General features: G+C 49.7%; 1 protein-coding gene across 1 annotated transcript; it reads right to left on the bottom strand.

The window, feature by feature from the left end:
* Positions 1 to 4,385: 4,385 nt before the first annotated feature.
* Positions 4,386 to 24,188, bottom strand: GNA15 (G protein subunit alpha 15). The gene is made up of 7 exons (XM_016222181.2): positions 24,044 to 24,188; positions 16,308 to 16,492; positions 12,436 to 12,590; positions 11,607 to 11,735; positions 9,198 to 9,327; positions 7,925 to 8,078; positions 4,386 to 4,842 (listed from the first exon to the last, which is right to left on the bottom strand). Exons 1-7 carry the CDS (start codon positions 24,186 to 24,188, stop codon positions 4,616 to 4,618), a joined length of 1,125 nt encoding a protein of 374 aa, XP_016077667.1. The 3' UTR covers positions 4,386 to 4,615.
* Positions 24,189 to 25,031: the final 843 nt, after the last annotated feature.

Raw genomic sequence — 25,031 nt, 5'->3', positions numbered from 1 at the left:
AGGGCCTAGCGGAGGGGGAGGGGCAGTTAGTGTTTAATGGGAACAGTTTCAGCTTTAAAGGTGAAAAGTCCTGGAGACAGATGGTGGGGATGACTGCACGGCAATGTGAATGTACTCAATGCCACTGAACGGTACACTTAAAATGGCTAAAATGGTCAATTTTAGGTTATGTGTACTTTACCACAATAAAAAAAATTAGAAAAAACAACAGCCTTTCCATATGACCCAGCAATTCCACTCTTAGGCATCTACCCAATAGCAGTTAGAAAAATCACTCTTTTATAATCATCATAGTATTAATTGACCCAGGCAGTAATCAAAAGTAAATGTTAAAATTATTGGGTGGAATTTTGTTGGAGAGCAGGATATCTACATAATCTCAAAGTATCTTCCTACAAAGAAATATGAATTACAAGGAGAAAAATATCTTACTCAAGAAACCTGATGAATGTCGCCTTGAGACAGGCCAGCAAGCCAGGACAAGGGAATAGGGAAATTGAGGGAGCTGAACAAACGGGCAGAGCAATTTTCAGCAGATACGGAAGGTCATCTCTGAAGAGATAACATCTGGACCTCAGCTGTATTTCAGCTCCAGACCCAGGAAAGCAGCAAAACCAGGTGGGCAACACCAGGACCAGCTGCAATGACTAACGACCCGACTCCCTGGCCCCCCCACCCGACCCTGACACTGACCAATCAGTGGACACCACAACCCTGAAGGGACGCACCTCGAAAACTGATGACTATTCTGCTGAAACCCTCCCCGGAGGCCTCCCCTAAGATTACCATCTGCAAGAGAAAGGTAAAAGTCTCAAGACCAAGGACCCAGCGCACGCTCTCCCTCTGGGGACAGCTCTTCCCAGGCTAACCCCTGAACCTGTTCCCCAGGCCCCCTTTTCTCTGACTTCCCAGAGCACTAGGGCAGCCTGCCCTGGGCTCTCCTGTTGTTTCTTCTGTGCTAAGCCCTTTCTTGCTTCACTGTCCCCAGCTTTAATAAACATTCCGTCATAGTCACTGGGACTCATGTTGTGAAATTTTTCCTGCATGAAGTCAAGAACCCACACACTCCCGGCCAGCCCTAGGCAGACCCGCCGAGGGCTAGGTCCCCTTTCCAGTGGCAGCCTTAACCAAGAGATCCAAGTAAACATCACCGGAAATGCAGCATACAAACATGGCTGGCATCCTGATATCACTCACTGAGGACACATCACTTCTGTGCTACCCCTGACAAAATATACAACCTGCATCAGATCATGAGGAGGCACCACACAAACCCACACTGAGGACAGCCCAGAATAATTGGCCTATACTCTGCAAAAGAGTCAAGGTCATGAAAGACAAAAAAGGCTAAGGCTGTCTTGGATGAAAAGAGACACAAGATGCATGAAATAAAATGCAATGAGTGGTTCCCAACTGGATACTGGAATGGAGGGGAAAGCTGCTGTAAAAGACAATATTGAGGAAATTTTCATCTGGGCTGTATATTAGATAATACTACTGTATCAATGCTACATTTCCTGAATTTGACTATCACCCTTTGCTATTTAACAGAAGATTTTTTTCATAGAAAATACACGGTGTTTTGAAGTAAAGGTGCATGATATCTCCAACTTATTCTAAATTTATTTAGAAAATTAAGAAAAAGAATGTGCATATTCTCTACAGAATATATAATATGCTTTTAGATTTTGTTCAGATAAATATAAAAGGTTAACCACGGGCAGATCTAGCTCAGAGTCAGCAAATTTTTTCTGCAAAGAGCCAAAGAGTAAATAATTTCAGCTTTGAGGGCCTGGCAGTGTCTGTTGAAACACTGCCCCCCATAGAAAAAGCTGCCAGAGACCAAATGTAAATGAAATGGGTGTGGCTCTGTGCTAATAAAACTTTATTTATAAAAACAGGTATAGAGCAGATGGTTTGCTGAAACCTGACCTAGATGAAAGGTAGATGGGACTTCATTGCAATAGTTTGGCAAGTTCTGTAGGCTGAAAGTATTTTCAAAATAAAAAGGTGAGTGAAGAAAATATGGATTTCCTAACTTTGTGATCAGAGTGTGGTCTCTAAATATCTCCCGTGAAAAGAAATCAGGGCTCCTTGGAGAACTGGCCAAATGCATAGCTGGGGCTGTGAAAGTATAGGACAAGACAAAGCATCTCGCTGTACCAGAAGTATGAGCTCTTAAGACCACGGGGGTCATGTCAATGGGACTGAGGAACCCACTCAAAGAGGTTCCACTGTCCACAAGCCAAGGGATGCCTGGGCCTATCGGAAGCTGGAAGAGGCAGGAAGAATCCTGCTTTAGAGCTCTCAGAGGGAGTATGGCCCTGCTGCTGCCTTGATCTCAAACTTCTGGCCTCAAGAATTGGAAGAATACATTTTACTGTTTTAAAGCTTTTTTTTTTTTTTAAATACATTTTTATTGATCTCAGAGAGGAAGGGAGAGGGAGACTGAAACATCAATGATGAGAGAGTCACTGATCAGCTGCCTCCTGTAGGCCCCCAACATGCACAACCTGGGCATGTGCTCTGACTGGGAATGAACCGTGACTCCTGGATCATAGGTTGACGCTCACCCACTGAGCCATGCCAGCTGGGCCTTTTCTGTTGTTTTAAGCCACTCAGTCTGTGGTACTTTGTTATAGCAACCCCAGGAAAAATATCTGACCATCACTCCCCAAAACTGTCAAGGTAATAAAAAACAGGGAAAGTCAGAGAAACTATCACAGCCAAAAGGAACTTAAGGAGATATGACGACTAAATATTATGTGGGGTCCTGGATGGGGTACTGGGACTAAAAAAGGATATTAGGGGAAAACTGAGGAAATCCGAATATAAATTTTAGTTAGTAATGTATCAATATTGGTTCATTGGTTGTAAAAAAAAGTACCATATTAATGTAAGATGCTAATAGTAGGGGAAATTGGGTGTGGTTTTACAAGGCAACTCTCTGTACTAACCTCACAATTTTTCTGTAAATCTAAGACTATTCTAAAACACAAAGGTTTAAGTAAAAAAGAAAAGAAAAGTGTTACCTGGCTGGCGTGGCTCAGCGGTTGAGCATCAACCTAGGATCCAGGAGATCGGGGTTCTATTTCTGGTCAGGGCACATGCCTGGGTTGTGGGCTTCATCCCCAGCAGGGGGCATGCAGGAGGCAGACAATCAATGACTCTCATCATTGATGTTTCTCTCTCTCTTCCAGCCTCTGAAATCAATAAAGATATATTTAATAAATAAATAAAAAGTGTTGAATGAATAGAATCTTGGCTCTGTGACCTCTCAGGTGTATGACCTTAGTCAAATTATTCGGTTTCTTTGTGCCTTATTTTTCTCATCTGTAAAATGGGAATGATAGGGCTTGTGCTACATGGGGCATCCCTGAGGATGGTGGGACACCACGATCTGGTGTACATAGAGCCATTATCTTCATCTTCATCAGAGGTGGGTGGGAGCTGCTGCTGGAATTTTGGGTGAATAGCAACACAGGGTGGGCTTAAATGTACCCCCCTTCAGGGAGAGAGGTTGGACTCTACCTCCTAGTTAAAAGTGTACACCTTCCCCGACAGCTCTAGGTCGCATGACTAGCACAAGTGGGTAAACAAGTAGAACTTTTTTCCTTCCTTCTCCATGTTTCTACCCAGCATGGGACAGGAGACCTGAGAAGGAACCACAGGGGATAAACAGGACACCCCTAAGAAATCACAGGTCTGCCCTAGCCAGTTTGACTCTGGTTAGAGCGCCGGCCTGCAGATTGAAGGGTCCCCAGAACGTATCCCCACGCGCTGCAGGAGCAGCCAATCGATGTGTCTCTCACATCGATGATTCTCTCTTTCTCTCTCTCCCTTTCACTCTCTCTGAAAAGCAATGGAGAAAATATCCTCGGGTGAGGATTGAAAAAAAAAAAAGAAATCACAGGTGTCCAGAATGTCATTTCTTTAATGTCCAACTCACAAGGGGGCCCTGCAGGTAGGGGAATAAATACAGGTTTTAAGATGCAGTGCACCGGGCCCCCAGCCTGGGAAGGAGGGGGATGCCTGTGAGCCTCATTTTCCCGTCTGCAAACCGTAATAGGACACACTTTGAGTCATGAGGCCCTTAGGGGTTCACCGTTTTCCAGGAGTCTCTTCCTCCACAGAAAAGGGAGGTCTCTGAGCTACCCAGACCTCAAACTGGGGGGTATTGTCTCCTGTCCACTAGGGGGCGCCAGAGTCCTGTCCCTGGGCCTGAAGGACCACTGCCCCACCCCTGGGGGTATCATCCCCAGGGAGTTCCAGACTCCCACCAAGGAGGGGATAAACCCGGAGGTGGGGATCCTGCGAGAGCCCCACCCATCCAAGTCCTCCATCCCCTGCTCTCTTCATCTTTTCCTCCACCCTGCTGTCCCAGATGACCACTGTGCTCCTTTTCCTAGGAGTCAAGAGAGGAGCCCCCAGGGGCTGTCCTGGCCAGGGGCAGGGCAGGGGCGGGGACTGTCCTTCCATCCCCGGCGCACCCCGGGCCCTCCCGCCCGCGGGCCTGGAGCGACCGCGGGGCTCTCTGGGCTCTCAGAGCGCGGGCCACGCCCTCAAGGTCCTGCCCGCCACCGCTCTGCGGACACCAGAGGAGGGGGTGCCTGGGTCACAGCAGGTTGATCTCGTCGAGGTAACGGGCCAGGACCGAGTCCCGCACGTCCTTGAAGACTTTACGGATGTTCTGCGTGTCCGTGGCGCACGTGTAGTGGCTGAAGAGGCGCCGGGAGCGCGAGCCCTTCCTGCCCCCGTCGGCGGCGTCCACGCAGCTGGCGTACATGCGGGTGTACATGTCCAGGATGAACCTCTTGGCTGCCTCCGCGTCCTGCTTCGGGCCTAGGGAGCAGGGGTGAGGGCAGTCAGGACACAAGGCTCTGAGGCAGGCAGGGACCCTCCCTCCTAGGACCAACAGGGGGGCCTGGAAACTCTCTGCCCGATGTGGACAACTTAGGGCTGCAGGGACCTCAGCAAGTATCCACTACAGCTGCAACAGGTGGATGCCAGCTTTTGAGTTTCTAGCAGGTCACCTGACTCCAGCCCAACCATTGGAAGCATTAGGCTGGATGACCTGGAGCAAACCAATGAGCCTCAGCTCTGGGGCTCTGGTCAGAACTCGTGTTGAAGAGACTCTCTTGGCTGGGCTTGGAGCTGGAGGGATGGGAACCCGAGCTGCAGATAGATGCTGGTGCAGATGGGAAACTGAGGCCGGGAAAGGGGAAGGGATGGCTGCCCTGGTGAGGCACATGGGCTGCTGTGTTGAAAGCACAAGGTGAGTTATGGGCCCTCCGCCTGGCTCTGCTACTTACTAATTTGGGTATATGTTAATTCACGTAACCTATGTGAGCCTCAGTTTCATGGTTTGTAAAACTGGAATCGGAATAGCCCCAGGCCTCCCAGAGTTGTGAGGATTCAATGTAATCATGTCCAGGGCTCCATGCTCAATAATCAAAGCTCCATGAGGTGTGCTATCACTCTTTCAGAAAGGCAGGCTAACATAGTGGGTAAGACCTGCCATCTCTGAATCCAGATGGCCTGGGTTGGAATCCTGCCTCTGTCACTCACTGGCTGTATGACTTCTGGCAAGTGACTGTACTTCTCTGTGCCTCAGTTTCCCCATCTCTAGAGAGGTGAGAAAAATGAGTCCTACTGCACAGGGGTTTTTAATGAGGCTTAAACAAGTCAATACATAAAGGTGCTTCCATCAGTGTTAGATGTGTTAGTTGTTATTGGTTTATTGTTTATTGTTTATTGGTCATGTGTATTATTTAGTATACAGGAAAGAAAGGCCTGGAGCTGGAAGTTTAGTATACTGGGTGCTCCAGCCTCTTTGGCTGGGAGAAAAGAATGAGTCATAGGGGTTCCCTTTGACCTTAAGGAAAGTAAACAATCCTCAAAACTATCTACTTTATCCCTGTTCCCAAACTCTCCAAGTGCTGCCAGCTAAGAAGGGTGATAAGAGGTGTCCAGACCACCACCTTGGAATAAGTTGACATTTGTCACCCAGTCTCTGAGTCTTGTGGGTATGACTGGCTGAGACTGGCCATATGGGCTCTGACAAGGCCACAGGGTCACACCCATGGTGATGCTTAGTACATGCAAACTAAGGGTTTCATCTACTATGGTTGATTGTGTATTGGGGTGAATAGTATCCCCCCAAAATTCACGTCCACTGAGAACCTCAGAATATGAGCTGATTTGGAAATAAGGTCTTTGCAGAGTTGAGTTGAAATGAGATCATATCGAATTAGGTTGGACTCTAAATCCAATGACTTGTGTCCTTATAAAAAGAGGAGAGACAACCAGAGACGGAGAAGGCCATGTGACAATGGAAGAAGAGATTGGAGTGATGCATGTGATGCATCATAAATCAAGAAATGCTAAGGGTTGCAGGCAACCACCAGAAACCAGGAGAGAGGCCTGGAACAGATTCTCCCTCAGAGCCTCCTGAAGGACTCTGCTCTGCCACTCACTGACTGACATCCTGCTTCCAGACTTCTAGCCTCCTGGACTGTCAGGGAAAAAATGTCTGCTGTTTTCAGTCCCCTAGTCTGTGGCCACCTGTCACAGCAGCCCAATTAAACAAAGATAGCTCGTCTCTGAGGTGGCTGCCCTTGCTTCCTTCCCTCCCTGCAGGCACAGGCCGTTTGGCCATCGTAAGGTAGACTCTTTGCCTCCATTTGGGTTTGGGCTGACCTGGGTGATTTTCCTGACCAATAGAATGAGGCCTTTGTAACCATCTGCGACCTCTGAGGCTAGGTCATGAGCAGAGGCTTCCACCCGGGCTGAAGTCTGGCCATCCAGGGACAGCCGTGCTGTGACCTAGCCCTGGGTTAGGAGACACCAGATGGGGGGAAGGAGAGGGAGAGAAAGAGAAAAAAGAGAGGGAGAGGGATAGAAGAAGAGAGTAAAAGGAGGAGGAGAGGAGGAGGAAGGGAGAGGTGGAGGAGAACAGTCACCATACACACGGTGCAAGGAGCCATCTGGGAAGCACACCTCCAATCCCAGCTGCCCCAGTCGATGCACATGGACCCCAGGTGAACAACTGCCTCAACCTTTCCCAAATTCCTGACCCCCACAATCGTGAGCAAAGTGAAGTGGCTGGGTTAAGCCTCTGACTTTGGGGGGGGGGGCATTTGTTACTCAGCTGGGATACTTCTAGCAGCTCCCTTAGCCTCACAGTGGCACTCTGGGGAAAGTGCTCTCTAATACATCCCTTCCCTGGATTCACCAAAACCTTACATCTCCTTTGGAAGATACATTACACGGCGCCCACCATGTCCTGTACTCTGCTCTAGTTGGCCGGGGCCCTTTGCGCCTTGGGCTGCACCAAAGGTTTGTTCCCAAACCTGTTGTATTCCTTCTGGTTAATATGCACTTAATGAGACACTAATACAGATCTATTAGCCACTAGCACAGCATAAAAGAGGGTTCTTGTATCTATGAAAACTAAGCCGTGCCCTTTGGAAAGACTTGTTCAGAGGTCAGTCACAGATTTAAAAATAAAAATGCTATCCAATTAGGTATAGATGAGATGACTAGGAAAGTTAGAAAAAGAAAAGTGTCAAAAATCTAAGCAGATTCTGGAAATAGTGTTGTGCCTTCTGGGTATGCTTCATGACAATGAACTCTGTCCAGCAGACCCACCCTCACAAGACCTGTAATATATGTCTTTTGGGAATCTTCCACTTTAAGCAATTATATCGAGTGTGAGGGTATCTGTTATTTTACCTCATTCTACAGATGGGAAAACTGAGACCAGAGAGAGGTTGGGCAGTGGAAGGATGTGGGTCTGGAACTCCGGTCTGTCTAACTGTATTTGAAACTCCACTGACTCCAGGCTGGTGTAGGACCTGGATGAGCATCTATCTTGGGAGCTGCTTTTTGGGAGGTAGGGTATAGAAAGTTCTCGGACACTCACCCTGGAAACTGGGGAAGTAGGTAGCCAGGTGGGAGGTGGGTATCTTCTCCTCCAGGATGTCGGTTTTGTTGAGGAAAAGGATGACGGATGTGCTTTTGAACCAGGGCAGTTCCAGGATTGTGCCAAACAGAGCCAGGCTCTCCTTCATTCTGTTCTGGGTTGGAGGACACAGGAGTTCATCACTCAAGTCAGCCAGCTTGGCTCAAACAGGAGCCCTCCCTCTACGCGGAGACGGGTCTGAGAGGGTGTGGCCAGCTGCTGTGTAAGCCCAACATGGTTCTGTGCCTCAACTGGTCTGACTAGTGTCCTCCCCAAATTCATGTCCACCTAGAACTTCAGAATGTGACCTTATTTGGAAATAAGGTCTTTAAAATGTAACTCATTAAGCGGTCATACTGGAATTGGGTGGCCTTAAGTCCAATGATTGATGTCCTTATAAAAAGAAGAAATTAGGACACGGCCACGCATATGAGGAGGATGCCATGTGGTGATGGAGGCAGAGATGGGTGGATGCATCTACAAGCCAAGGAACACAAAGGATTGCCAGTCACCAGGAGCTGGGAGAGCATGGAACGGATTCTCCTTCATGGCCTCAACGACACCTGGATCTCAGACTTCAGCCTCCAGAACCAGGAGAGAAACCTTTCCTGTCGTCTCAGCCTCCCAGTCTGTGGTCATTTGTTACAGCTGCCTCAGCAAACTAGGACATGTCACTTGGCGAGAGGTATGTCAGAACAACCTCAGACTCATTCTGTCTGATTCATTCTGAAAGTCAAAATTATAGCATCTCCCTCTCAAATGCCCAAACTGTCTTTGTGACACTTTAACCACTAAAACTGCACATGTCACAGATGACAGTGTCCCTGGCCTTCATGCTGGATGTTAGTTAGGAGAAGAGGTCACAAAAGAAGATTGATCCTCACTAGCATTTCTGAATAAAAGTGTGGCATTGTCTCTGCAGTGTGATAGTATTTCCAGGACAGTTTGTGTTGTGTTTCTGGGGGGCCGTATCTCAGGACATGAGTGTCCCGCTGTGTGTGTGTGTGTGTGTGTGCGTGCGTGCACGCATGTCACATGTGAGTGTCGCTGGCAACACAAACACTTGTGGGTCTGAGTTTTGGGGCTCAATGGTCTGATCGCGAAAGAGTGGGAGGTGAGGCTTAAAGCCACACCAGACACACGCAGGCCCGCTCAAGAGTGGTCCTGGGGCTCCCTGCCCAGCTGTGGGTCCCTGGGCCAGCGGGAGGAGACGAGCGCCCCCTGTGGCCCTCACCTCCTGGTTATTCTCCTCCAGGCACTGGTCGTACTCGCTCAGCGAGGCCAGGTAGATGAGGGCGATCACGTTCTCAAAGCAGTGGATCCACTTCTTGCGTTCTGACCTCTGGCCCCCGACGTCGACAATCCTACCAGAATTGCCGCCTTTCAGAGCTCAGGTTTAATCAGGCCCCACGACGTGGTACCCCAGACCCCAGTCATGTCTGAGACATGCCAAGATCAATGTGATGAGCAGCAAGAACAGAGGCCAGCCACTGGGCCCACCTTCTTGTGGGTTATTATATTTCACTCCCACAGTATCACTGTTACACCCATTATACTGATGAGGAAACTGAGGTGCAGGGAGGAGAAGGGACTTTCCCAACTTCTACTGCACTGTGTTGTCTGATTTCTACCCTCATGGTGGAGGACAGCGGTCAGATGCATCCGGAGACTGCCCTTGTTCTGGCTGGCTGACCCAGGGGAAACTGCAGCCAGTCTCCACAACTCAAGTTTTCCCATCAGTGAAGCAGAAATGCTGTGTTCTGGTTGGCCAGGGGACTGTTCAGTGGCAAACACTATTCCCCCTGTGTGTGACCAAGGCGAGGGCCAGGCCTCCACCCCCACACACCACAACAGAAGCTTGAGCCCTCCTGCCTTCCTGTGCCCTCTTCTAAGAAATGTGGGTCACTGATAAGCCCTGCGTCATTTCCCCGGGGATAGGACTGTTACTCAGGAAGCCAACAGGAAATGCTAGAAGCCTCTGAGCAAGAAGGGACTTGCCCCACTGTACAGGAGGGGAAAGAGGCTAGTGCCTGTGGCTCCTGATTCCAGAGACCAATCCCTCTCATACGTCAGACTCCCTCAAACCCCCATGTTGAGAATGGGGCTCTGGAGACTAAGACAGGGGTGGGGTACACTACTTGCCAGCCTCCCATCTCAGAGTCTTAGTTTCCTCTGTGCCCTCACTCCACTGATTAACCTCTCTCCTTAGCCTAAGAACAAACTCAGTCTCTCACCTAAAAATCCCCTCTCCAGCACAGCCTTCCCTGTGAACATCCCCACCCTCTACCTTCACTCCTAAACTTTTACCCATCCATACATCTATCCACCCACCCATCTATCCACCCACCCATCTATCCACCCACCCATCTATCCATCCTCTGCCCACACACCCGTACATTCACTGGTCTATCCATTTATCCATCCATCCATCCATCCATCCATCCATCCATCCATCCATCCATCCATCCATCTATCCATCCTCCCACAATTACCAACTTCCACTCTGATCTTGATCTGATCATCACTGTGAAGCAGGAGGCTGACACTCAGTCCCTAACCTTGTGGGACGCTCCGTCCAGTGGAGGAGGCTCATGGCAAACAGCTAAATTATGAACCTTCCTGGAAAGGACTATTGCAGAGGCCAGAATAGTGTGGTTGGGGTGGGGGAGGGTGTCCATGGAAGTGAGAGACTCAATATGGGTGGGTTGATCACAACCACTATCTCCAGGCATCACCCTGTGCTCTCCACAGCTCGCTGTCATCAGCCCACAGGCACAGAGCTTGCTAAGGTCACTGATGACCCGCTAACTGCCAACCCCAGAAGTTGTTCCTCCTGCTGTATTCTTCCTGACCTCTCCTTAGCTTTTGACACTGGCCATCACCCTACCTGGACGCTACCTTGCTGCCCTGGCCACCACAACTCTGTCTTCCAGCTCAGGCCTGTGTTTGCCCAGTCACCTCCTAGACCCCTCAGCCTCTATGTACCCCAAGGACTTCATCATCTTATATAATACTCCCCCCCATCCTGCTGCTGCCATGGTGGCTCCACCTTCTACCCTGTCACCTTGATGGGAAAACTGGGAGGCATTTTCAACTCCTTGCTCTAAGTTCCACACTCATCTAGCCCTGTCCATTCTACATTAGAAACATTTCTTGCACCATCTGCTCATTTCCATCCCCATGGCCACTGTCCCGGCCCTTACTATCCCTTCCTGCCTGGACCATGGTTCCTGCCTCCTCCTGACTCTCCAGACCTCTAGTCTCACCCCCTTTATAGACCACTAGAGGGATCAGCCTCTGAGCTTCCCCAGCCCAAATCCATCCCTCTGGCATAGCTCCAACCATACAGTCTCTGTCTTCTCCTGCACAATAGCCCCTCAAGGAGCGGCACTAGTGATCTCATCCTTCAATGCCCTAATACCAATGTCCCCTCTTCCAGGAGCTCTGGTGCTTCACTCTGGGCTCTTCCAGGTCCTGGTCCTGACTGTATGGGGGCTGGAGGTGTCTATGTACAATTCTGCCTCCTTCAGCCTGGAACCCCCTTGACAGCTGGGTCTAGGAAACTCCTACTCATCCCTCAGGGCCCCAACTGCTTTGCCCCTCCTCCAGGAAGCACTCCCCACCAAGCAGGCTGCACACTCACCGCAGGTTGGTTTTCTGCACAGAGAAGCAGTACTCGTTGATGCCGGTGGTGGGCATACGGCTGCGAAGCACATCTTGGGCTGTGGGGATGTAGCCCTCCTCGGTGATGCGCTCCAGGTGAGACAGGTAGCTGGGGATCAAGGAGCCCTGAGCTTGGCCCTGCAGCCTCCCTTACCTTCTCAGGCCCACCACCCAGGGCCCAGTGAGGATCCTGGTAGGGGAGAGAGCCCCCCCCACGAGGAGCCAGGATCTCTGGGGTCTGTAGATGGCCCAGGAGCACCACCCTGAGGCCATGGGAGCGTTGGGAGAAGCAGCTTCACCTGTGGAGCAGCGTTATCCCAAGGACGGTGTGACCTCAAGAACAGCAACACTGTAGAAGGGTGTCACCTTGGGGGCTGTCACCAGGAGTGGCATTGCCCCAAAAATAGTGATGGCCCGGGAGCAAATCACCCTGGGCGCCCAGCATCATGCCCAGGACAGCATCACCATGTGATAATGAGCAATGTCACCCCAGAAATGACATCACCCCCAAAACAGGGTCACCCCAGGAACAACCTCACCCCAGGAACAATGTCACCCCAGATACAATGTCACCCAAATACAACCTCACCCCAGGAACAATGTCCACCATCCCAAAGGCAGCTCACACCCAATAGCATGTCCCCAACAGCATGTCTCCAGGGTAGGAGCTGGCCACTCGGGACCCCCTCTGTCCAGCTGTAATCCTGGGACTGGGTCTCTGCTGGCTGCATCTCAATCTGTAGTTGTGCCCACCTCACCCCCAACCCTGCACCCCGCACCCCGCCTCCACCGCCGCGACCCAGACTCACTACACTGCCGAGTCAAGCAGGTGGAACTCGCGCCGGCGCTCATAGCAGGCCCGGACGCCGGCGTCGCTCCACAGCCACTGCATGGCCACCGCATAGCGCTTCTCAAAAGTGGTCACTTTGTAGGGGTCCTGGCTCATGACCAGGCTGGCGTGGTGCTGGAGGGACGGACGAGGCAGGTCAGAGCAGCCTCCGACATCCCAGCAAGCCCCCTTCCCCTCCTTTCTCAGCTGCCCCGCCTTCCCAGCCCAGGTGCAGGCCCGCACAGCCCCCCCACCTCTGTCCCCTCTGATGCGCTCCCTCAGTCACTCCTGCGTCCACCCACAGAGGGCGTGCTGAGGGAAAGTGACTGTCCCAGTACCAGGGGCAGCAGAGAAACGCGGTCCAGAGGACAACAGGGGATAAAGGCCATGGCCCGTGTGCACTGAGGGCCTCCTAAGTGCAGGGCACCCCTCCTGTCTCTGCAAGCACTGGTTCCTTGACTCCTAGGAGACAAGTCCCTACAGGTGTCCCCCATTTCATAGATTAGGCTACTGAGGCACCAGAAGCAACTTGCCCAGGTCTCACATCGAGGTAAGGGACATGAAAGCCCCAGGAGTGGGGACTGGTGTCCTCATACAAAAGGAGTAGGGACGACCATGTGAGGACACAGAGAGAAGACAGCCATCTGCATGCCAAGGAGACAAGCCCCTCCGACACCTTGATCTCAGACGTCCAGCCTCCAGAATTGTGAAAAAATTAATTTCTGTCGTATAAGTTCCCCAGACTGTGGCACTTTGTTATGGCAGCCTGAGCAAACTAATACACAGCCTGAAAACACATATTCCAAAGTTTTAAAAAACACAACAAAACTGATTAATAATTTTTTTTAATCACCACTCAAAGATATGTTTTTCATTGATTCTTGAGAGAGAGGAAGGGAGTGGGAGAGAAACTCTGATGTGAGAGAGCAACATTGATTGGTTGCCTCCTGTAGGCACCCCAACCCGGGATCAAACCGGCAACCTGGGTATGTGCCCTGACCAGGAAACAAACCTGAGACCCTTCAGTGCAAAGGACGGCACCCCGACCACTGAGCCACACCGGCCAGGGCAATTAATAATTTTAAAAGCAAATATTAGGAGAAACATTCTTCTAAAAATTCATAGTAAAACTATATTCAGTGAAGCCCCTGAATAGACCTTAATGGGCTTTGAACAAAGTGCTTTGCTGTTAAAAGACAGAAGACTGAAAATGAGACAATGATGCCCACTCATGCCATTTTAATGAACACTGTACCGAGGTCCCTGCCAGGGAAAAGAAATGAAAGGTCGGGTTTGGAAAGGAAGAAATTACATTGTGGTTATGCACAGATTACGTGACTATATGTAGGAAATCCAAAATAGTCTATAGATAAACTATTAGAATAAACAAGAGAACTTAACAGGGTCCCCAAATGCAAGATCAATAAACAAAAATCAAATGTGTGCCTATACGCTAACCACTAACTAGTGGAAACTTTTAAAAATGTAAATCGCACTTATAGTAGCATCAAAAGATAGTGAATTCCTAGGAATAAATCTAACAATAGATGTGAAAGTAACAAAGTGCTTCTGTGTATATTCAGAATATACACAGAATTTTCTGCAAATCAGTAAAGAAAAAACTGAGCAACTGTACTTTTTTAAGTGGGGAAAAAACAAAATCAAAGTAATGGGCAAAAGGTTTGAATAGTTGCTTCACGAAAAAGGATATCCAAGTGTCCAACAAACATAAGAAAACATAAGAACATAAGAAAACATAAGAAAAGGTACACAAGTTCTTATTAATCAGAGCAATGGAAATCAAAACCATATCAAGTGTTGATTAGGACAGGGAGCAACTGGAACTCTGCATGTACTTCTGCTGGGAGTGTGAATTGCTACAATTACTTGGAAAATAGTTTGGTGTCTACTACATGTCCCTTATAAGTAAATACCCAACAGAAATATGCAGATGACCCAAATGTCAACAACATCAGAATGGACAAATAAATAAACCAAGACATACTCTTATGGTGGAAATAAATGATGCCCCCAAAAGATAAGTGAATCACAGACATATTGTACAGCACCAGAAGCCAGACATAAAAAAATCATTACAGAAACTTTGAGAATTAAAAAAATAGGCAACCCACGTATGGTGATGGAAGATGGGATAGTGGTTATCCTTAGGGGGAGCCCCCTTCTCATCTATAAAATGGGGTAATAGTTGAAAGGGGTTACTGTGAGGATTAAATAATTGTTTCACCCACTAACACTTACTGAGCCCATAGTACATTCCAGGCATTGTTTTGAGAGCTTTGGGCACTTTTAATTTATCACATTCTTATATCAGCCCTGTGAGGTAGGAACCATAGGCCCCCAGTCCCTCTTCCAAGGTCCTTGGACCATCTCAGATTCACAAACTAGATGCTTTCAGATTTTAGAAAAGTAATGTGACCTCACACTTGTTAGGATGGCCATTATAAAAAACAAGCAAACCCTGCTCAGCCCGGTGTGGCTCAGTGGTTGAGTATTGACCTGGGATCCAGGAGATCGCGATTCGATTCCCGGTCAGGGCACATGCCCGGGTTGTGGGCTCGATCCCCAGTGGGGGGTGTGCAGGAGGCAGAGGATCAATGACTCTCTCATCATTGATGTTTCAACTCTCTCTCTCTCCTTCTCCCTTCCTCTCTCTGAAATCAATAAAGATATATTTTTAAAAAAGATTACTTTCTATTAAAAAAACAAAACAAAAATAAAAAACAAGCAAACCCAAAACATCAAGTGTTAGTGAGGATGTGGAGAAATTAGAACCCTGTGCACTGTTGGTAGGAATGCAAAATGGTGCGGCCACACAGAAGACAGTATGGAGGTTCCTCAAAAAATTAAAAATAGAATCACCATATGATCCACAAATTCTACTTCTGGGTGTTTATAAAAAAAATTGAAAGCATATCTCGAAAAGATATGAGCACTCCCATACCCATTGCAGCACTGTTCTCAATACCCAAGATGTAGAAAAAAACCCAAATATCCATCAACAGATGAATGGATAAGAAAGTGTGGCCCATAAGTGGAATAGTATTCAGTCTTTAAAAAGAAGGAAATTCTTGTCAAGTATGTGGTGGTCTAACCACTATGCTGTATATCTAAAACTAATACAAAAGAATATTGAATGTAAACTGTAATTAAAAAATAAAATTTTAAAATAAAATAAAAATAAATACAAAGAAGGAAATTCTACAACAGGCAACGATGTGGATAAACCTTGAGGATACGATGTTAAGTGAGACAGGCCAGGCACGCAAGGGAAAACACCGCACAACCCCACTTACAGGAGGCAACCAGAACAGGCAGACTCAGGGGGACAGAGAAGAAGGGGCTTGGGGAGGGGACACTCAGAGTTGCTGTGCAGTGGGCAGAGTTTCTGTCAGGCAGGATGGATGGTTGTAGAGCTCTGCGGCACAATATACTTCCTCCAGTTAATACCGTACTGAGCACTTACAATTTGAGAGGATAGATCTAATGTTGAGTGTTCTTACCTCAATAAAATGTGTTTGTTTTTTTTAAAAAAAAGGTAATATGATGCATGAACTGCATAGTAGCCTCTCCCCGCAGTAATCAGCCCATTGTATTAGTATTTCCACAGGGGAGCAGGTGTTGCTTCAGGATCCCCATGCCCACGGGGTCCAAGGATGGAGCCCTGGGGACGCACGGGGGACATGCGAGGGGAAAGCATGCTGGGCAGAGCTGCCTAGAATGCAGGGCAGGGTCTCAAGAAAGCTCTGGAGGGGGTGTTCTTAGCAAGGCCTGGTGGTCCTAAGGGCCCCCCCCCCCCGTGCGAGGCCCACAGGGCAACCCCAGGACGGTCACCTTGCTCTCTGGCCTGCTGAAGGGGATCTGCAGCTGGTCCATGGCCTCGATCATGGCCCGCATGGACGCGAAGATGTTCTGGTAGACGAGCGGCCGGAAGGCCCTGCGCTCTTCCTCGGAGTAGCCGGCGCCGTGGATGATGCGCATCTGCTTGATGAACGTGCTCTTCCCACTCTCGCCCGGGCCTGTGGGGACACACCAGCGCTCGGTCTCAGGCGGGCCTCCTGGGCTCAGGTTCCCCTCAGCCAGGGCCGCGCGCTCTGGGACCACCCTTGGCCTCGTCTCCCCACTCCTGCCCCGGGCATCAGCCCCAGGCCCTGCCCAAGCAATGACCTTGAAGGCAAATGAGTTCATTGGAAGGGCTCCTAGGAGGGGGCTGCAAACCATGGCCCTCGGGCCAAATTCAGCCTGTTTAGGCAGAGCCAGGGAGCTTTTACAGTTTGTATGCTTTTTGTTTCTGAGACTTTTAATGGTTCCAGTTTTCACACTGAAAGAAATCAAAAGAAACTTGTTTCATATCATGTGAAAATTATGTGAAATTCAGGTTTCAGTGTCTATCAATAAAGTTTTATTGGCACATGACCACACCCACCTGTGTTCTGATAGTCTAGGCTGTTTTCTCCCTATAATTACAGAGTTCAGTAGTCGGACAGAAACCCTCTGGCCACACAGCTGAAAATATTTGCTATCTGTCTCTCTACAGAAAAAGTTTGTGGACCATGGCTTAGAGCATGCTTAGATATAGCAAGAGCTACATTAGTGCTCACTATTATTAGTACTATCAGTGTTTATTAATTGTAATTAATACTATTTGCTATAATAATCTCAGGTAGAAAAACTTTTATGAAGGAACTAAAATAGGGTAGATAAAGAATGTTTAGGTGACTACTATAGCTGAGTGTCAAAGAAGGCCTCTTGGTGGAGGTGACTTGTAGGGTTGAGAGCCGAAGGCTGGGAAGGGTGCTCTTGTGCCAAGATTTGGAGGGAGGATATACCATGCAGAGGGCAAAGCCTGTGCAAAGGTCCTGGGACAGGCCCACACCTGGCATGTTGGAGAAACAATGAAGGGTCCCCATGTGTCTGGAGGGGAAGAGAGGGAGGAGGTGATGGCAGGGAGGGGACAGGGCAGGTCATACAGGGTCTTGTGGGAGAACTTGGGCTTTTACCCCAGGGCGGTGGGAGCCCAGGAGGGAGGACTGTGGATAGAGGAGAGACAGGACCCCATTTGGATGCTCACATGCACCCTCTGGTGGCTGCTGCTGCGGGGGTGGACAGGCTGTGGGGTATCAGGGCAGAGGCACTGCACTGGTAGAGGTAGGACATGATGGGGTGGACCCAGGAGCTGGTGAGAAGGGGACACATATGCGAGATATTTAGGAAACAGAATCGGGAGGGCCCTGCTGATGAACCAACGTGGGGAAAGGGGCTCTTGCAAGCCCAGCTGCAGAACTGACAGGGCCAAGTGCAAGATGAAAAAAACAGAGCCCTTCTGAGAGAGGGCACTGGGGGACTGCCCAGATTGCTCACACACAAAACCGACCCTGGGTTTGTGATATTAATTCTGGATTTTTCAAGAGCCCAGAACCAGAAACTCAAAGACCAAGGCTCAGCTCCCTGCTGCCTGAGCTCCAGAACCTCCTTCCCCCTCTGTGCCTCTGTTTTCTGTCTGTAAAATGGGTGTGATAGCCAGGCAGGAGGTGCAAGGCTGGGAGGCTCCTCCAACATCTTGGTCACCCTACCTGGCTCCTGGGAGACACAGGTATGGGGGTTTCCCAGGGACCAGACTGGGGACTGCTGCAGGAGGAACTGGAAAAGCAGCAAAAAGGGAAGGAGCGGCCTGGTTGGTGCCCAGAAAGAGGAAATAGGAGCAGAGGAAGAGGGGCAGGGAGGAGGGTGGAGAGTGTGGGAGACAAAGAAAAGGAGGGTGCTACCGTATATCACCCCCCAGGGGCATCTTGCCCCCTGACAATCCCCAGCACATCTGAGGGTGACAAGGGCAGGTCTGAGGTGGCACCGAGTGTTATAAGTCCACTGGAATCGAGGTCTAAGAAAATGAGACACTGTTGTGTTGCCATAAAGGACATTAGTGGGGAAAGTGGGAGAGCTGGCAGGCGTGAGTAAGGTATGTCTGGCCCACAGCACTGCGCCATGCTCACCGCCAGCTTTTGGTCGTGGTCCTGGGGGGCCTTTGCTTTGTAGTGAGATTCAAACCCACTGAAGTATTTAGGGGTAAATAAGCATCAGGTCAAACAGTTCAGAAAAAATAGGTATGTATGTATTAAATATATAAATGTATAGTAAATAAATTATAGCTATAATTATGGATTCAATAAATTATAAGTATATATACATACACTTACAGGTGGCATATATATGTGTGTATATATTCGGGGAAGAAGAATAAAGGAAATGTGGTAAAATGTTCACAGTTGCAGCCCTGACCTGCCAGCTCAGTTGGTTAGAGCATCATCCTGATACATCAAGGTTGCAGGTTCGATTCCTAGTCAGGGCACATACAAGAGGCAACCAATGAATGCATAACTAAGTAGAACAACAGGTCTATGTTTTTCTCTCCCTTCCTCTCTCTCTCTAAAATCAATAAATTAAAAAGGAAAAAAAAAATGCAGAAGAATCCAGGCACAACTTTTCTATAAGTCTGCACACATTTCAAAATAAGTCAAGAAAGAAAAAAACAACTCTAAATGCAACATGAAATGCTGGATTGCACCCTGGAATAAGAAAAGGGCCTTCATGGAAAGGACAGTCAAATCACCCAATCCACTGTCTGGAGCTTAGTTAACAGTGATACGACAGGAAGGGTCCCATGTTCATTCCTCAGCTATGACAATGGCACTGCAGTTCTATAAGATGTGAATGTGACCCAGCCAGGTGTGGCTCAGCGGTTGAGTGTTGACCCACGAACTAAGAGGTCAGCAGTTCAATTCCTGGTCAGGGCACATGCCCTGGTTGCAGGCTTGATTCCCAGTAGGGGGCATGCAGGAGGCATCCAGTCATGCTTCTCTCTCTCCCTTCCTCTCTCTCTAAAATCAATAAAAACATCTTTAAAAAAAAAAAGACATGGATGTGAAGGGAAGCTGCTTAGGACTAGAGGGCAACTCTGTGCTGTGTATCCAAAATTATTCCCAAACAAAATGTTTTCTTAAAAAAATAAAAATGCCCTAGGGTTTGGTTCAGTAGTTAAAATGTCAACCCACAGGCTGAAGGGTCCTGAGTTCAGTTCCAGCCAAGGGCACATACCTCAGTTGCAGGCTCTGCCCCTGGATGGGGCACATGTGGGAGGCAACGAATCGATGTGTCTCTCTCACATTGATGTTTCTCCCTCTCTCTCTTTACCCTCCACTCTCTCTGAAAAGCAATGGGAAAAATATCCTCAGGTGAGGATTAAAAAAAACAAAAAGAAAACAAAGCACCCCACAGGGTCCCTAGGTCCATAATCTAAAGCTCTCCAATGTGGGGCCACGTGTCTCAGATTCTGGAATTTCTTGGATTTTAGGAAGAGCAAATGCCAAGCTCACTAAATATGCTGCAAGTGAAACATTTGAATGTCACAGTCAGTGACATAAACCCACAGCCTTGCTTCCCACTTAGAAACCTGGGGAGACTGCCAGTCTTCAGAAGCTTGGCATTAGGGGATGGCAGAAGCGGCCGAGCCCACGTGCCCTTGAGAGCTGAGAGCATGAAGCACCATCTCACCTGAGCCTCATGGCGAGAGAGAGACCCCTCTTGGCCCCACTTTTCGGGTAGGGAAACTGAGTCCCAGATCTGTTGAGGGGACTGCCTTGGGTCAAACCCAGTTCTGTCTAAGTCCAGAGCCCATGAGCTTTTTAATTATCGTGCTGAAAATTCCCCATGTGCTACCTAAACAGTAAGGACAATTATAATAGTAACAACCGGCCTCATCATCATCGCAGCGAGCATGGCTTAACTCTTGGCATCTGCCAGGACAGGCGCCAAGGCACTCTGCATGTCCTCGGTCCATCCTCATAAGATCCCTGCTGTTTTCCCATTTGCAGAGGAGACATGGCGCTCAGAGAGGTGAAGTGCCTTTCCCAGGGTTACACAGCTACTGGAGAAGCAGGGGACTAAAGTCAACCCTTATGGGTCCTCCATCCACAGAATGGGACATGGTCAGTCTGGTGGGTCAGGCGTCATCAACATATCAGTTAATGTGACATTTCTACAGACGCTTAGAAACTGGACGGCTCCTCTGGGGGCTGCCGGAGATGGCCCTGAGGCCTGGGGCAGGGGACTGCACCCCCTGACCTCTCTCCATGTCGCCTTCCAGACCTGAGGTCTCCACCAAAAATATAGAGAACAAAGGTCTCAGGAGGCGACAGTTAACAATGTTGCGGTGTACTGATTCCCCCCCCCCCCCCTTGTCTCTTCTGTTTTATTAAAGAAAAAAAAAATTCTGGTCTCCACCCACAACATGGTTTTTGTGACTCATGGATGGATCACAACCTGAATTCTGAAGAACTCCATGGTTGGAAACCCCTCTTTGCAGCCCAAGCCTGTCCTGAAGCCACTAAGGGACCTGGAATCCCTCCAGCCCCTGGCTCCTGGTCTGCCTCAGGAAACCCCCACATGGGGCTGGGGGCTGCGGGGACAGCTGCAGCCACCTGGCGGCCCGAAGCCCAGAGGGGAAGTGATACTTCCTCCCGGGATGGTGAGGAAGCGGAAACCAGCAGGCGCCAGGAGGAGCGGGCCAAGCCCTGGGCATCACGAGACAGCGGGACAGCGAGACAGCGACAGCGTGCAGCCTCTGCCACTGGGACGGTGGCCCCGCCTCCCCGCCTCCGCCCCGGGAAACGGGGCTCCTGGGGTACAGGAGCCAGTCTGGGCAGCAGGGGGGCAGGTGGCTCAGCTTCTAAGTCCAGCTGTGGCTCCCAGTGGCCACTGACCCAGACCAATGCTGCCACATCCCTGGGCCTCAGTGTCCTGGTCTGTCATTGGCGTTCTGTGGCTTTTCTCTTCTGAGGCACGTGCACAGGGCAGTCAGACACACAGACCTGGAACTGGAATTCTAGGTTCCAATACTGGCTGTGTGACCTTGGGCAAGTCACTTTGCCTCTCTGGGCCTTGGTTTCCTCATCTGGGATTGTGGACAGAGCTGGCTTCATTCTGAATTTTCCCCCTCCCCAACATGGTGATCGCTTCCTGTCATAGACAGACACTCCCCCCTCCCACCCTCTGGGCCCTGGGCCTTCATCCTCAAAAGGATCAGTGAATCTTTAGGAAAAAATAACTTTTTTAAAATTCCTGTTTTCAAGAAGGTAGAGAGGTGTGGAGGTGGCCCTCAGGAAAGGGATGGGGGTGGTCGAAACCAGTCCACAGGGCTGTCTACAGGGTGACCATCAGTGCTCAGGGACACAGACAACCTCCTCTCCCCCCTCCCTTCCCCACAACAGCAGAAGGGGCTTCCCGATTTGGGGCTGGCTGTGCAGCAGTTAGAGTGGTGTGGGGCAAGGGACCTGCCCATCTCCAGGAAGATATGGTACAGCTCTGGGGAAAATTGCCCCTAAATCAGGATTGAATGAGTCATTCATTCATTCATTCACTCATTTATAAAGCATGCATTAGACAGTTACTATATATCAGGTTCATTGTCCTTCTGGGCTAGATGCTGGGGGCACAGGAGTGGATAAGACAGACATGGTCCCCACTCTTACACTGTTTGCTGTATAACTGGAGAGGCAGACAATAAACAAGTAAACACCTGAGTGTCAGTGAGTGGGTGCTATGGGAAAAAGTCAAGAGAGGATAGAGAAGGATGAGGCTGTCTGTGTAGCCATGGTATTTAGGGAAAACTTCTCTGAGCAGATAACAGTTGAGCTGAGACCTTCCTTGAGTGAGAGTGCCAGTCATACAAAGGTTTAGGTGACACTGAGAGCTCTTTACGGGGATAACAGCAAGTGCAAGGGCCCTGAGGTTGGGGTAAATAAACTTGAAATGTACAAGGAAAGATCACTAACATTTATAAACTCCTAGTCTGACTGATGAAGAAAAGGGACTGAAGACAAAGAATTAAAGAAGGAACATCAACCCGGCTGGCGTGGCTCAGCGGTTGAGCATTGACCTACGATCCAGGAGATTGAGGGTTGATTCCCGGTGAGGGCACATGCCCAGGTTGTGGGCTCAATCCCCAGTGGGGGGCATGCAGGAGGCAGCCAATCAATGACTCTCTCATCATTGACGTTTCTATCTCTTTCCCTCTCCCTTCCTCTCTCTGAAATCAATAAAGACATATTAAAAAAAAAAAAGGACATCACTACAGATTCTACACACACAAAAAAGATAAGGGAATGTTATAAACAACGCTATGCCCATAAATTTAATAATTTTGAAGAAATGGACAAATTCTTTGAAAGACACCAATAACCAAAGCTTACTCAAAGCTTAAATAGTCCTATGTATTAATAAATGATATATAAATATATCACATATATTATTTAATATAACAATACCCTGTTAAAGAAATGAAATAGAGATAGCTATTAAAGCAATTAAATTCTTAATCAAAAACTTTCCAGGCTCAAACAGCTCATTGATGATTTTACCAAATGTTTAAGGAAAATATGAAATATTCAATGAAGAGCAAAGAAGCCAGGTGGCTGCAGCTGAAATATTATGGTCAATAGATGAAGCTAGGGTCTGAGAGGTCAAGGGCGCCAGGGTTTGAATTTTATGCCATGCCAGATCTTCTTGGAGAAATAAATGGGAGGGGGGATTATTTTACCTAGTTCAATAAGAGAAAGCAATGTTAGAAGTTAGAAGGTCACTCAATTAAGGTGCCATTCCTGGGGGCCCAGTGCTCCCACTCTCTTTCCTCTCTCCAATCCTCAGGGCTTCCCACTGAGCAAGGGAAGAGAGAGGTGACTATACAGCTTCTCTGACCTGGGCCAGGCAGATGTGACTTCAGGACACCTAGAACCTTCCCCAGCCCACACCCAGGGCTCAGAGAGTCCTGGAAGACCCTCCAAGGCCTGCATCCCTGGGGCCATACACAGGGCGAAGTGGTTGGGGAAGTGGACACATGTGGACAACAAGATTTGAGGTTTCTGAGGTCACAGTCTGCTGCCCTTCAAGTCATCCCTACTGCCTCATTGGTTTAATTTTCCTCCTCAGTCTTCTAGGTTCTGGAAATTCTTTTATCTTAATGTCTACCTCCCTCACCAGAAGATGAGGTCCATGGAGGCAGGGACAACTTCCATCTCCTTTGCTGCTCTGTCCCCAGGAGTTAACACTTCTTGAATGTATGAATGAATGAATGAATCAATCAATCAATCAATCAGAACCAGTTGGCAATGCTTTGCCTGCAAAACTCATGCTAATAAACCTCCAGAATCTGGGTCAAGCCCTCCCGACTGCTTGGTGCGACAGGGAGAGAGGAACTGGAGGGCAGTCAGGAACGGAGCTGGAGGGAGAGTCCCAGGCAGAGACTTGAGCTCATGGTTCCCTTTCCATGACACAGAGCCGGTAGGGCGTGCTGGGCCTGCCAGGCTGGGGCCGGCCCCATGAGGCCATCCCGCGGGGCCACCTCTGTTCTTGCAGATGCTCTGCAAGGTGGCTGGGCCCATGTTTGGACGAGGAACTAGGCTTCTCTGGGCCTCAGTCTTCATATCCAGCAAGTGGGTTCCCAGGTTCTCCCACCCTGGTGCGGGAGGACCTTCTTCAGCCCCTCTTCCCTCTGCCCGCTCGCCAGGCCCTGGACTCACCCAACAGCAGCAGCTTCAGCTCCCCTCGGTCCCGCTTCTTCTGTTCCAGGAGGATCTTGTTGATCTCCTGGTCAATCCGCGCGGCTGTCTTCTCATCCTCTGTCAGGCACCAGGGGCAGCAGTGCCAGGTCAGCGACCGGGCCATGGTGCGGGACCTCAGAAGGCACAAGGCAGCATGGCCCTGGCCCCCTGGGGAGGGTACCCCCACTCTGCTGGCTCTGGGGAGGGCTCCTGGCAGCCAAGCGTGAATGGGCTGCCCTCTTCTTGGGGGTCACCCCTCCCACTGGAACCCCGGACTTCCTGTCCTCGGGCTCCCAGGCAGCCCAGCTCCGAGAAGCCTGAGTGCTGGGCACAGGGCGGTGGGGGAGGAGGAGGAGCAGGAGCTGGGGTGCAGAGGCTCAGGGCTCCCCGCCCATCTCCAGACCTGCCTGGCCCGGCCTAACAGGTTGACTGTGGCGGCGAGGAGGAGAGGTGGGTGCCCCTGGGGAGGGCGGAGCGGCTCTTGGAAGGGCCCCAGCAGCCCGGGTCCCAGCAATTGGCTGGGCCCTCCTTCCTCATTCTGCAGGAGGGCGGACTCCCTGGTCCCGGGGCCCCTGACCCCGCCCTGGCCTGTCCCCTGGCCCAGCCCCGAGCCCGCTCTGAGCCAATCAGGAGCAAGCCTCAGAGTCCCGGCGGCGCGGGCGGGGCGGCTCCTGCTGTTGGAAGTGCTTGCGTGTGTGGGCTTGTTGCACCTGCACGTCGCCCCGGAGTTACTGCCATTTCCTCCCATATACAGATGGGTAAACTGAGGCACAGATCATGATGGGACCAGACAGGGCCCGGAGCCGGCTTTACCCGTGGGGCTCCAGGGTCTAAACACTAACCAGGAGGCTTTGAGGAGGGCCATTGATTCTCCCAGAAAACATTGATTGAGCACCTACTGTGTGCCAGGCATTCTAGGTGCTGCAGAAAACAAAATGACAAAATCCCTGACCCCTCTGCTTAACAT

Source organism: Miniopterus natalensis, chromosome 4, assembly GCF_054644295.1.
Source record: "Miniopterus natalensis isolate mMinNat1 chromosome 4, mMinNat1.hap1, whole genome shotgun sequence".
Classification (NCBI taxonomy): Eukaryota; Metazoa; Chordata; class Mammalia; order Chiroptera; family Miniopteridae; genus Miniopterus; species Miniopterus natalensis.
Note: the sequence above shows the minus strand (reverse complement) of the source record. Positions and strands in the feature narration are given on the sequence as shown.